The sequence below is a fragment of the Schistocerca americana genome, chromosome 1 (assembly GCF_021461395.2).
Source record: "Schistocerca americana isolate TAMUIC-IGC-003095 chromosome 1, iqSchAmer2.1, whole genome shotgun sequence".
NCBI lineage: Eukaryota > Metazoa > Arthropoda > Insecta > Orthoptera > Acrididae > Schistocerca > Schistocerca americana.
This window is the reverse complement of record NC_060119.1, coordinates 639732461-639747041: the sequence shown is the minus strand read 5'-3', so window position 1 is coordinate 639747041 and position 14581 is coordinate 639732461. Positions and strand designations below refer to the sequence as shown.

General features: G+C 41.4%; 1 protein-coding gene across 3 annotated transcripts in view; it reads left to right on the top strand.

The window, feature by feature from the left end:
• Positions 1–14581, top strand: part of LOC124607668 (leukocyte tyrosine kinase receptor) — a 915076-nt gene that overhangs the window by 454326 nt on the left and 446169 nt on the right. For all 3 annotated transcript variants that reach the window (XM_047139925.1, XM_047139923.1, XM_047139924.1), the window contains exons 6-7: positions 418–548; positions 10989–11152. In XM_047139925.1, coding sequence (XP_046995881.1) covers positions 418–548; positions 10989–11152 — 295 coding nt within the window. The remainder of the gene's footprint in view (positions 1–417; positions 549–10988; positions 11153–14581) is intronic.

The window sequence follows — 14581 nt, the reverse complement described above, 5'->3', positions numbered from 1 at the left end:
TGATTATACTGTAGATGACTCCATCGTTTGCGAAAAGTCTGTGGTTGCTATTAATGTTGTCTGTCAGGTGAATAATGTGCAACACTTTGGGAGATGATATTCTTTACTGTTCCAGTATGTGTTACAAATGATCTGTGTTTTAGGGTTTGTTAAGGTATATTCAACATTCTAACTGATTCAACGAAATATGTTTGTTATGGAGACTTGTCCGTAAAAATGATATGTAACTCATACTACAGTAATTTTAAACGCAATAATTGTAGTCTGCAGCAGCTAATGACCAAATAGTATAACAGTAAGGTTTGTGTGCCAAATTTCAATAACAGTAAAAGCAATTACGCAGGGCATCTTGATATGCTAAGCGAACTCAATAAAAACATCAGTTTTTGGACACAGTGTGCTGTTTTCTGCTCGCAGGTCACTACATGTACGCCAACATGTCGAACGCGAAGCAGTTCGCGGACGCGGCGGTGTTGGAGAGCGCCATCTTCTATCCGCCGCCGCCGTACCACGCCAACCCTACCTCACCCTACTTCGGTACATGTAAGGTAAGCGACTGTACGGGAGGGCTACTTCTGTGGTCGCACCACGGGAAGTCCACTGTGACTGGGTTGACGTCCCGCGTGAGTGAGCATGACCAACACGAGTAGAAAGTCCTTGCAACGAACATCAGCCAACAGAAGGTAAGAGGGTTCATGCTAGTAGTTCGGGCTGTAGCGCCGATGTGTGCTGACATGCCTACTCGCTGCTAAAACTCCTCTCAGAGCTGGGATAGTACAGTTTCCGTTTGAAAACATTCCTGTCAGTAGCAATACAGTGGCCTCAAAGATTGAAAGACGACATGGTCGTTGCATCAAACCACGGGAGTTGGATCTTTATTAGTCGCAACTATTTATTTACAATGTATGCACAATAGGTACATGTTTCAAAGTCTTACTGTCCTTCAGGGTACTCACTATCATTGTTTGTAACCCGATGCCAGTGGTGTGGAAGTCGTAGGACACCGTTAGTAGTGCCAGTTGTGCAGACAGTGCGAGTGAAGCGGTCTGTTGGCCGACGAATCTGTGTAACAGTCCTGAAGCGAATGCCGTGAAGTGCTTCCTTCAATTTAGGAATCAAGTTCAAGTCACAAGAGCTTAAGTCCGGGGATTGTGACGGGTAGTACAGCACTTCTCAGCCTCATCGGTCGAACAAATCAGTCACAACTTGTGTCGTATGCAGCTGAGCGTTGTCCTGCAAAATGTTGGCCGAGTCCTGCAGAAAGTATCGCCGCTTCTTTCTCTCGGCTGGTCGCGGGCTGCGTTCCAAAAACGAACATCTTAGAGACAGCAGCGGCGATACTTTCTGCACGAGGAGCTCATCATTTTGCAGGACAACGCTCAGACGCATATGACACAAGCTGTGACTGATTTGTTCTTCCGATGGGGCTGGGAAGTGTTGTACCACTCATCACCCTCCCCGAACTTAAGCCCGTGTGACTTCAACTTGATTCCTAAATTGTAGGAAGCACTTTGTGGAATTCGCTTCAGAACTGTGACAGAGATTCGTTGGGCAACAGACAACTCCGCTCGCACTATCAGCACAAATGGTACTGCTAACAGTGTCGTACGATTTCCACAGAGCTGGCGAGGTATTTAGAAATGCTGGTGATTACTTTGAAGGACAGTAAAACTGTGAAACATGTGTCTCAAAATAGACGCAAAGGAATTACAAACATTGGCTGCGAGTGGGCATTGATTTACATCAATCGAGAAAGTTGAAAATTTGTCCAGGATTGGGATTCGAATACGGATCTCCTGCTTACTAGGCTGATGCTATGATCACTTTTTTCTTACTCGTTAGCCACTTTTGTTATCTTCTCATCTAACTAAGTTTAAACTCCAAAAATAAAAGAAACAAAAATCAGATCTACCACTATTTGGCCATGCCACTTTAATTTTTCCATTTTGATCCAGCAGGCAGTATGAATTAAGACAAAATCGAATAACGACATTGGCTACGAGTGTGTGCATTGATTTAAATCAATGGGGAAAGCTCAAAATTTGTGCCCAACCCGAGTCTCCTGCTTATTAGGCAGATGCTCTGACCACTAAGCCATCCGAACACAGTGATCATTGTAATGCACGGACTACTCTAGCACTTCTACCGTAAGACACAAATTCTCTACTTTTCCACACACTACTAATGCAGTGCCTGTTGCCCATTATCCTCATTACTTGCGACATTTCGCGGATTCCCATAGGAGTTCGGGTCTGGTGTGCATTCATATTGAAGAGATCATTGGCCATCCTCACCTTTCTTATGCATAGTCTATACTTTAGGACCGTCCGAACGAACACACACCACACATACATGTATCTATTTTGTATAAGTTGTAAATGCATAGTTGCCACTATTAAAGTTCCAACCCACGTATATTCAAGTTGATAGTCAAATTCTTCATTTGTGTGGACATAGTGTCGGTAGTTGCTTTATAATTCTTGAGGGTATTTTTGGTCTCTCTTTGCAACTACAAAACTGCGTGATTTTTTCACAAGACGCGTTTCGCTTTATTGAGGTAAAGCATCATCAGTGGTCTGTAACTAAGTTATTTACATTTTGATTTGCTTTTTAGATAAAAAAAACAGTTCATTAAGAAGAGGTTGAATAGTACTTACGGTGATTTTCGGCTGATTTCTCGCTTACATCGGGAAATGCGGTCTGCTAGCACATCCACGTTTGTCTGTTTTTGACACTGATAATTTTCGTCTACTTTTTAGATGTTCTACAGCACTATACATTTCTCACACCACACTTTTATGCACACCACTGTACTCTGTTTCTTTTTTTTCTTCAAGTACGTGTTGTTGTTTGTGTTTTGTAGTGTTGCCAACATAAACTTTCGCTACTTTGTTTTAGACTTACAACATTTTTTTAAAATTGGATTGTTGTTTGTGTGTAATTCTATTTAATTATGTTTCTGTGTATTTATGTACTGTGTAAGAGTAGCGATGAAGAAATTTTTTATACTATATTATTTTTTTAAATTTTTACTTTTACTTTTATTTTATTTTATTTTTTTTTTTAGGGGAGGAGGAAACTATGATGAGTGGACATAAGTATATAGTATGATGGAGTGTGAGTTAGAGAAGAAGGTGAGGAGCGAAATGTGAAATGAAACTGTGAGTTTGTGAGGGGTGGGGGGTGGGGGTGGAAGAGAGGGATGGGGTGAAGAATGGAAAAGGTTCTTTCCTTTTTCATGTAATTTCATCAATTATTCTATATAGAGTCTGGTTTCCAATATTTATCTGGTCATTGAGCAACTGTTTATTTTGTGTTAATGCTTTTTGAACGTGGAAATTTTCTTGGAAAGGGAGGACGTGGCTGTCTTTACTGATTTTTGTGATATTCATTTCGTTTTCAATATTGCTTGGTCTATTGTGTTCTTCTTTTAGATGATCCACAAATGTTGAATGATTTGTACCATATTTGAATGCTCTGATGTGTTCTCTATATCGTGTGTCAAATGTCCTGCCAGTCATTCCAATGTATATCTTCTCACAAACTCTGCAGCTGAACTGACAGATACCACATTGTTGATATCTATCTGGTTTTGATTTCAGTTTTGGGATGCGCTTTTATATGGAAATTTTTTTTTGTAAGCAATGTATACGCCTTGTTTTCTGAGTATGTTTCCTATTTTATGAGTGAATTTGCTGTGGTAGGTCATTGTATGCCATTTTTTGTTGTAGTGCATGTTGTACAAGTTAGTGTGGTTTGGTTAGTTTTTTCATTATTTGTCTCTTTATTTTTTGTTTAGTTTGTCTACCATTGTTTCTTTGTGTCCATTTTTAATGCTATTTGTTTTATAATGGCCAACTCTTTCAGGTAATTAGAATTATTTAGGGGGATCCTGTCAAACCTGTTTAACATGTATCTGATTGCTGCTTGTTTTATGGTTCTGTGGGTGGTTTGAAATTTGCATTTAAGATAATGTCACTTGTTGTGGGTTTTCTGTATATATCAAATGTGTGTTTATTATTGTCTTTTCTTATGGCTATGTCTAAAAAGTTGAGTGTGTTTTCTTGTTCTTCTTTTATTGTGAACTTTATGTTTTTGTGTACAGTATTTATGGTTTTGTGTAGTTGCTGTATTCTGTTTTTAGGTTCATCTAATATGTATATTATGTCACCTGTGTATCTGTACTAGTAGATGACGTAGGTTTTCATTGTTATCATGTCTTCAAATATTAATTCTTCTATATGATTCATGAAAATGCTGGTTAATGTTCCTGAGATAGGTGAACCCATGGGTAAACCTTCTTTTTGTATATAGTATTCTTGATTGAATTTAAAATAATTTTGTTGTGTTATTAACTGTAATAATTTTATAGTTTCATCTGTGTGTTCGTGAGGTAGCTGGTTGTGTGTTTTCAGGTTTTCTTCAATAATTTTTATGGTTTCATTAACAGGGATGCAACTGTACATACTTTCTACATCAAAGAAGAGCAATGTTGCTGTCTCAAGGATTTTAGTGTCTAACACATGTTCTACCAGTTGAGAGGTATTTCTGATTATTCTATCATTTTCTAGTTTATGACATTGGGTGAGCTGTGACTGCCTTTGTTTTGCTAGTTGGTGTGTAGCTCCATAAAGAAAATTATCCACTCTGTCCAATAGTAAATTTCAGAGCAGCTCCTACACACATTTGACATATACAGAAAACCCACAACAAGTGACATTATCTTAAATGCAACTTCAAACCACTCACAGAACCACAAACAAGCAGCAGTCAGATACATGTTAAACAGGCTTGACAGGATCCCCCTAAATAATTCTAATTACCAAAAAAGAGTTAGCCATTATAAAACAAATAGCATTAAAAATGGACACAAAGAAACAGTGGTAGACAAACTAAACAAAAAATAAAGAGACAAATAATGGAAAAACTAACCAAACCACACTAACTCGTACAACTTGCACTACAACAAAAAAAAAATGGCATACAATGACCTACCACAGCAAATTCACTCATAAAATGGGAAACATATTCAAAAAACAAGGCATAAACATTGCTTACAAAACAAACAATTCCATACAAAAGCACATCCCAAAACTAAAATCAAAACCAGACAGATACCAACAATGTGGTATCTATTAGCTCAGCTGCAGAGAATGTAAGAAGATATGCTTTGGAATGACTGGCAGGACATTTGGCACAAGATATAAAGAACACATCAGAGCATTCAAATATGGTACAAATCATTCAACATTTGTGGATCATCTAAAAGAAGAACACTATAGACCAGGCAATATAGAAAACGATATTAATATCATAAAAATCAGTAACGACAGATACCTCCTCCCTTTCCAAGAAAATTTCCACATACAAAAAGCCAGCTATGGGACATTATAAAAACTGAGAAGAACTATTCAAAACAGCAACGGGATCACTTGCTTTACCGATATGGTATTTTTGTACAACGATACTCAGCCACGTCTTTCCTAGTACGTACGCAAAAGTCTTTTACATTCAGTTCAAATTAGACATTTTTCAACACCTGTGCTACAGCCCAAACTTAGTTCAGAGTGGTTTCCGCCCTCTTGTGCATATGAGTAGGTGTCTTTTGTTCCATCGAAGAACTTCAAGCTGCTGTCACGAACTGGCTGCAATTTCGAGTGACCGAATTTTATGCAGAGAAATTATCAACATGTTAACCCTTCGCTGCCTGAACTATCGAAAAGACATAAATTTTCCAGTTTTATAGATCACAAAATTAAATAGTAAGTGAAACAACACTGAATTTCTTTCGGATATTTAATTTCTTTTATCCATTTTACGGAAATGGTACTTTTGAGTACCGTCTGGCCCCTCCAGTGGCTTGCCGACCAACATTTCACAGTACAGCACTTACACTGATTAACGAATCCAAATGTGTTAGAATACTAGGCTACAAGTCAGTGAACATTAGAAAGGTAACTATACAGTTATTAAATGGAGTTAACCACCATCTCTTGAAATTTTCGTTAGAGTGGATGAGTACTCCAGAAACTAAACATTTTGAATTTGGTCCAGAATGAACTTTTAACTGTACATCCTTCGGGACTAATTTATTCCATTTGTTGCATGTATTATTTTCTGTGAGAACTTTGCTTGCAGTTCTGGGGTTGACATGCTTCGTATTCATCTGTCCCATCAGTCCATGAGCAACATTTCTCCTGTACTCCAGAAGTGGAATCATCCTGTACAGCCCTCAGTACAATTGATAAGTAATTACAGATACTATTTGTATCTTCTTCCCAGCCCAGATCCTGTCAGCATGGTTCACAAATCCGATATTACAACTACAGGCCTTAACTACAGAAGAGCACTCAATGTTGATTTTAATGCTGTCTTTCTGCTTTCTGGAGACTTATATTACATTTATTCCATGATCATTGGAAGGCAGAGACACAATTTTGCCTTCATTCAACAAAGAACCCCAATCCCAGGGAATGAAATCCCATAAGGAAAGTCACCTCATTTCGTTTTCTTAGAAGGTGAAAGACCTGATGGGAAACTTTTCCTATTTCTTCTCATTATGCCACAAACGAAAATGTTCTCTACTTTTGCCAAAAGGTTATAAAAAAACTCTGTATACTGTTTTTGCCGCAAAACTGGTTTAAAAAAACTTAAAAATATCCTAACACACAATTTTCAAATTCCGTCTCCAAATCTTCATATCTTCCTTGATAAAAATCAAAGGCAAGAACGAAACCTTTCAGTTCTGTAATGCGCCATAGTTTGTAACCGCATGGTACAGACTTCATTGCTTTGTGTTGTTTCACCGAGTTTCTTCCATTGAATAAAGTAACTTTTCCTCCACCTTCTGTCAATTTTAGTCTGTATTTCTGCTTTTGAGAGGGTTTTCATGTAAACCGTCATTGATTCCTGTTTTTCATGTTTCTCTACAGTTTCAGGTAAACCGATTTCGAGTTCTACTGGTGCACATTCAGTCAAAAATGTTTCTAAAATTGCATCAAAATCTAAAGCTTCTTCTAAAATTTCGTCGAAACATATGCCTATAGGATTATTAGCATAATTTGCGTCAGTCTCATTGTCTTCATCACCCCCTACTTCCGTAACATCATTATCATCTGGAACAATCTGTCAAAAGAGCTGCAACAATTCCGTCAACTGTTAGTATTGCCAATGCCCAAAAAATCGTACATCTCTATCAAACAACATTTACAATAATAAGAACCGCGTTAAGACTAAAAGGAGCCTGCACATTGTGCAGCTAAACCGATAAAGCTAGTAAAATACACTGAAAAATATCAAAGAAAGCGACAAACCGCACTTGTGTGACAATACACGAAAAATGCCTATTCAGCCAGACGGTACTTTAAAGTACCACACGTTTTCTGGCTTATTTAGTAAATAAACACTACAGATTTAACAAAAGAGCTGCACGAGAAATTTCAAAAATGGTTCGAATGGCGCTGAGCACTATGGGACTTAACAGCTGAGGTCATCAGTCCCCTAGAACTTAGAACTACTTAAACCTAACTAACCTAAGGACATCAAAAACATCCATGCCGAGGCAGGATTCGAACCTGCGACCGTAGCGGTCGCGCGGTCCAGACTGAAGTGCCTAGAACCGCTCGGCCACTAAGGCCGGCGATGCACGAGAAGAATATAGGGCCTGACCTTCATCACATCTATGCTGGAAACACAAAAATTACTAACATTTGTATGACAGTAAACAAAACAAATACGATTTCTCCAAAGCAAAACTTCAGCTCTCACCAAATGTTACACAAACGAACTGCTTTACTTGCAAATGATGTCTAGAAGGAAGTAAGATGTTTCGAATTCAACATAAGCTTGTACTTGAACGTACCATCAGCTCAGGATGTGGAAAATATGTGTGCAATCAGAATAAACAAGGATCGAAACAGGTGGTACTTAGAAGTAACAACAGGCAACAAAGAGTTAAGAGAGGTAAATGCTGAAATCTGAATGTCGATTACGTAGAAAAGTAATATAAAGATTTAACTGTACGAATTTACTAATAAACTGGCAATAATATTGCAGTATTTTTATCTGTAAACTGATAAAGATTACTTCCCGCATTCTTCTGAGTCATCAGACTTCCAACTGGTTTCATGCCCCTTCCTGCGATTTTCTCTCCTATGCCAGCCTCGTCAATTCAGCGTCCTCCTACACCCAGCGTCCTGAATTATTTGTGGGACATATTACAATATCTGTTTCCCCCTACAGCTTTTGCCTTGTCATATACAACCCGTTGTAGTACCGGATATGTTATTCCCTGATGTCTCTTAACATATGTTCTGTCATCCCATCCGTTCACCTAGTCATTGTTTTCCACATATTCTTTATTCTTTCCTGAAATATTGTTTATTTCTTATCTAATAACTCAACTGTCAGCATTCTTTTGAAACTCCACATCTTAAACACTTCGAGTCTCTTCTGTTCCACCCTCAGCTATATAATGCTGTGTTCAAGAAGTACGCTATCAGAAATGTCTTCCTCAAAGAAAAGCATGTGTTTGATGTTAGTAGACTTCTTTTAGCAAACAACATTCTCCCTGCCGGAGTTAGTCTGTTTCTTATCTCCTCCTTGCTCCGACCGCCATACGTTGCTTGTTTCCAAGATAGCAGAATTCTTTCATTTTAATCTCTGTATATCTGCCATGATACAGTCCGGGATATGCCAGCTTTTACTATGTTTGATTTATTTGCAAGACCTTTAAACACACCTAAAGGATTCTTTAGTATCAAAAAAAAACTTCATTTCGTTCACTACAAGGTTCAAATTTAGATACATTGCCTGGCAAAAAAAGTGAAGCACCCAGAAGACAAGGTCGGATGTGAACGTAACATCGTATACATACGTACCATCGACGGGGAAAGTAAATGACTAGAGTTGCAATTCTCTTTGACATGTAGAACAACCACCAGAGTGCATTAGTGTTGTTCGTGTTTAGTGACGTTACCAGGCCTGGTTGGGTGCACGAAGTCTGTTCAAAAAATTCTGGAACACTCGTAATTTCGCGCCAATGGTATGTTGGAGCGAAAAGCAGTTGTCATTCCTGCACGCGTCTGTGTTTAATGTGTAACTACCGGAAGTTTCATTGTTGTATGTCTGTTAGTTGTTGTTCAATTCTGTATTTAGTAGAACGTTGGGTCGCACAGTTTGCGAATTTCGAGATCGCAGAGTTAGAGGAGAAACGCGTCTGCATTAAGATTTGCGAGAAGGTCAAGAAAACCTTTGCAGAAGAACACCAAATGATGCAGGAAGCCTATGGAGATGAGTGGTTAAGCCGCACTCGGTGTTACGAGTGGTTAACGCGGTTGAAAAATGGTCGGATGGAAGTTAAAGACGACCCTCGTACCGAGCGAGGTGGCGCAGTGGTTAGACACTGGACTCGCATTCGGGAGGACGACGGTTCAATCCCGCGTCCGGCCATCCTGATTTAGGTTTTCCGTGATTTCCCTAAATCACTCCAGGCAAATGCCGGGATGGTTCCTCTGAAAGGGCACGGCCGACTTCCTTCCCCATCCTTCCCTAATCCGATGAGACCGATGACCACGCTGTCTGGTCTCCTTCCCCAAACCAACCAACCAACGACCCTCGTTCAGGACGACGCGTCATGTCAGGAATGTCAACGAAATTGTGCGTGCCAGTCGAAGACTGATTGTCCGAGAGATTGCAGAAGAATGTAACATTTCAGTTGAATCATGTCATGCAATCCTGAGACAGCATTTTGGAATGCATCGTGTTGCCGCCAAGTTCGTCCCACCGCTCGTGAGTCAAGAGGAGAAAGACCTTCGTCTCGCAATCTGTGAACAGCTTTTGGACCGCGTAAATGAGAACGAGAAGTTCCTTAAGAGAATCATAACTGGTTATGAGACGTCGATCTACGGCTATGGTGTTGAAATCAAGTTTTAGGCTTCACAATGGATCGGGAAAGATTATACAAGTCCGAAAAAAGCTCGCCAGGTCAGGTCAAATGTCAAAGCCATGCGGATAGTTTTCTTTGACTCTATCGGGACGTGTCGCGACGCCTGTGAGAAAATGTAAGAAGAGAATGGCCTGAAATGTGGCGAGACAATACATGCTCTATCATCACGATAACTCACACGCACATTCACCCTTTTAGTGCGTGACTATTGCACAAAATACGAAATCACTGCACTGCCTCATTCTCCGTAATCTCCAGACCTGGCCCCCGTGGACTCTTTATTTCCAAAATCGAAAACCCTGTTGAAAGGATGAAGATTTATAACGATAGACAAGATAAAAGAGAATTAGCGGAACAAATTTTTCACTCTGCAATTGAGGGTGCGTTGATATGAAAATCCTGGCAGCTTACATCTGTATGCCAGGCCAAAACTCGAGCTCGGGACCTTTGACTTTCGCGGGCAGCTGCTCTACCCACTGAGCTACCCAGGCACGACTCACGATCCTCATAGTTATAATTTCACCAATGCCTCATCTATGTTTCAAACTTCACAGAAGTTCTCCTGCGAAATTTGCAGAACTAGCCCCACTGGAAGAAAGAATACTGCGGAGACATGTGGTATTGGCGGAATTTAAGCTATGAGGACGGACAGTGAGTCGTGCTTGGGTAGCTCAGTGGGTAGAGCACTTTCCTCGAAAGGGAAAGTTCCCGAGTTCGAGTTTCGGTCCGGCTCACAGTTTCAATCTACCAGGAAGTGTCGTGCGCTATAATACTTCCTCACAGAGAAAAGTAATGTCAAAGCGAATCTTAACATCGACAGTCTTTCATCCTCAATGTTAATCCCACTGTAGAACCTTTCTTTTATTTCTGTAACTGTTTCTTCGATGTACAGGTTGAACAGTAGGGGGCAATCCAAGAGCTGCGCTATTGATCTTCCATTCTTACTTTCCGGCTAGCCCTGTAAAACATTTTAGTAGGGTTTTCGTGGAGAGAAAGCCAGGTCTTGTGGTGAATCATTGCTGTATTCTGTGCCTTTTTTCAGGTGCGTTTCCACTTCCACCAGTTCGGGCCGCACAGCGGTTCTCTGGAGCTGTACGCGACCGAGATGGACAAGAAGCAGAGCGCGCGCATCCTGTCGCGCACGTTCGGCGACCACGGCGACCAGTGGTGGCGCATTGTCGCGCAGCTGCCAAACATCACGGAGAGGTCAGCCTCCAGCATGCACTCTCGCACATAAAAAGTGTTCATTTCGTAGCAACTGCTGTGATTAGCCTGTATCTGAGGCGAGAAGAGCACGTTTCATTTGGATGCAGACTCCTAACTAAGGTATGAGCATATGGGATTGGTTCTCAAGTATGTGAGTGGCTGGAAGACTTCTTAAGTAATAGAACCCAGTACGTTGTCCTCGATGGTGAGTGTTCATCGGAGGTGAGGGTATCATCTGGAGTGCCCCAGGGAAATGAGGCAGGGCCGCTGTTGTTTTCTATCTACATAAATGATCTTTTGGATAGGGTGGATAGCAATGTGCGGCTGTTTGCAGATGATGCTGTGGTGTACAGGAAGGTGTCGTCGTTGAGTGACTGTAGGAGGATACAAGATGACTTGGACAGGATTTGTGATTGGTGTAAAGAATGGCAGCTAACTCTGAATATAGATAAATGTAAATTAATGCAGATGAATAGGAAAAAGAATCCTTTAATGTGTGAATACTCCATTAGTAGTGTAGCGCTTGACATAGTCACGTGGATTAAATATTTGGGCGTAACATTGCAGAGCGATATGAAGTGGGACAAGCATGTAATGGCAGTTGTAGGGAAGGCGGATAGTCGTCTTCGGTTCATTGGTAGAATTTTGGGAAGATGTGGTTCATCTGTAAAGGAGACCGCTTATAAAACACTAATACGACCCATTCTTGAGTACTGCTCGAGCGTTTGGGATCCCTTTCAGGTCGGATTGAGGGAGGACGTAGAAGCAATTCAGAGGCAGGCTGCTAGATTTGTTACTGGTAGGTTTGATCATCATGCGAGTGTTACGGAAATGCTTCAGGAACTCGGGTGGGAGTCTCTAGAGGAAAGGAGGCGTTCTTTTCGTGAATCGCCACTGAGGAAATTTAGAGAACCAGCATTTGAGGCTGAATACAGTACAATTTTACTGACGCCAACTTACATTTCGCGGGAAGATCGTAAAGATAAGATAAGAGAGCTTAGGGCTCGTATAGAGGCATATAGGCAGTCATTTTTCCCTCGTTCTGTTTGGGAGTGGAACAGGGAGAGAAGATGCTAGTTGTGGTACGAGGTACCCTCCGCCACGCACCCTATGGTGGATTGCGGAGTATGTATGTAGATGTAGATGTAGATACAGATGCGCAGAGTGCGAGAAAACTACGAGACTTTTTTTCCAAGGTCCGACAGGTCGCGAAATTAAAACCACAAGACGCTTTGCGTGAGAGTGTTGCCCAGTGTCTCTGGTATGCCCGCCAATAGCGTCACTTCAGACTGTCAGTTCTAAGCGCACAGTGAGCACACATCAATGGATTCTGTCGCCAAGTGAGAAGTGCTTGTTGTCATTCGATTTGTGTATGTTGAGAGGTTCCGCCTGATTTCCATGCAGCCCACATAATGTAACTTTCATAAGTGACAGCAAAGTGCGGCAGTGGTGCAGGAACTTTGAAGCAGGACCTACAGACGTTCATGATACAGGAGGTCAGGAAAGGAAGAGAGTGTCAACCGATGGTCTTGTTCAACGAATGAATCATGTGATTCGAGAAAATCGTCTACGAAAAGCAGTTCAGAAAAAGCGAAGGTCATCGGGCATTGTCCTTCTTCATGACAATTCTCGGCTGCACACTGCAGCTCCAACAAAGACGTTCCTACAGCATTTTTGATGGGAAGTGATCACTCTCGATACACCCGGACTTTTCGCTCCCTCTCGTTTTCACCTCTTTGTTCATATGAAGCGTTGGCCATAATGACACAATTTTGGCACAGAAAAAGCACAAGCTGTGGCTTTTTATAACAAGGGTATTGGAAATGTTATGACAAATGTCTAAATTAAAGCGGCGACTATAGAAAGAAGTGGCTGGAAGGCGTAGCTAAATGTTGCAAATAAAACATTTTTGAAACTTCCTGGCAGATTAAAACTGTGTGCAGGACCGAGACTCGAACTCGGGACCTTTGCTTTTCGCGGGCAAGTGCTCTACCAACCTATTTTTTTTTTCTAATTATTACCAATTGATCTACCCAAGCACGACTCACGCTTCGTCCTCACAGCTTCACTTCCGCCAGTACCTCGTCTACTACCTGCCAAACTTAACAGAAGCTCTCCTGCGAACCTTGTAGACCTAGCACTCCTGGAAGAAAGGATATTGCGGAGACATGGCTTAGCCACAGCCTGGGGGATGTTTCCAGAATGAGATTTTCACTCTGCAGCGGAGTGTGCGCTGATATGAAACTTCCTGGTAGATTAAAACTGTGTGCTGGACCGACACTCAAACTCGGGACCTTTGCCTTTCGCGGGCAAGTGCTCTACCAACTGAGCTACCCAAGCACGACTTACGCCCCCTCCTCACAGCTTTACTTCTGCCAGTACCTCGTCTCCCACCTTCCAAACTTTAAAGAAGCTCTTCTGCGAACCTTGCAGAACTAGCACCCCTGAAAGAAAGGGTATTGCGGAGACATGGCTTCGCCACAGCCTGGGGGATGTTTACAGAATGCCCGCGAAAGGCAAAGGTCCCGAGTTCGAGTCTCGGTCCGGCACACAGTTTTAATCTGCCAGGAAGTTTCATATCAGTGCACACTCCGCTGCAGAGTGAAAATATCATTCTGAAAACATTTTTGGTTCTCACTGTGGGTTCCATATCGATTTCGCGACCAATGCACCTTGAAAAGAAAATAGCCCTCCCACATTCAGAAATCCGGGGATAAGGAAAAATAAAGTTGGCCGGGAGATCACGCCAGGTAACCTCATCCGCCTAATTGAAAAAGTGTGGACCAAAGCAACGCCTGCTGACGACACTAAGCTCACCAGAAATAATGGTACTGCAATACGATATTGTAATGGCTATGTTTTCCAAATTACGGCGAAATGTTCCTTCAGACATGTATGCATGTCCGAAGGAACAGGCACTGCAGCTACAACAGCGTTTATGGCCTACACGAAATTAATTGGCAGTTGCGAATAACGACAATGAAATTTGTGCACGATCGGGACTCGAACCCGGATTTCCCACCTGTTGCGAGTGGTCACCTTAGGATTAGGCTACCCGAACACGACTCGCAGACACACGAACTTCCATATGTCGTCAAACATTAATTCTTCAACCTGCTCTCTTACATTCATTATCTATATTCCCGTACAGGGGAGATATTTTTACGTGAAAGTCACTTGACCGGTGTCGGAGGATAAATACGATACTAAAGTGCCGGTGTTATACCAAATTACGATGCAGTGTTCCTTTGGACGCGCATTGCATCGTAAGTTGGAGTAAAACAGGCACTGCAGTATCATATTTATCTGCCGATATCGGGCAGGCGACTTTCACGTAAAAATATCTCCCCTTTACTGAAATATACATAGTGGATGTACGATTACAGGTTGTAGATACATGGTTGACGACATATGGAAGTTTGGGTCAGG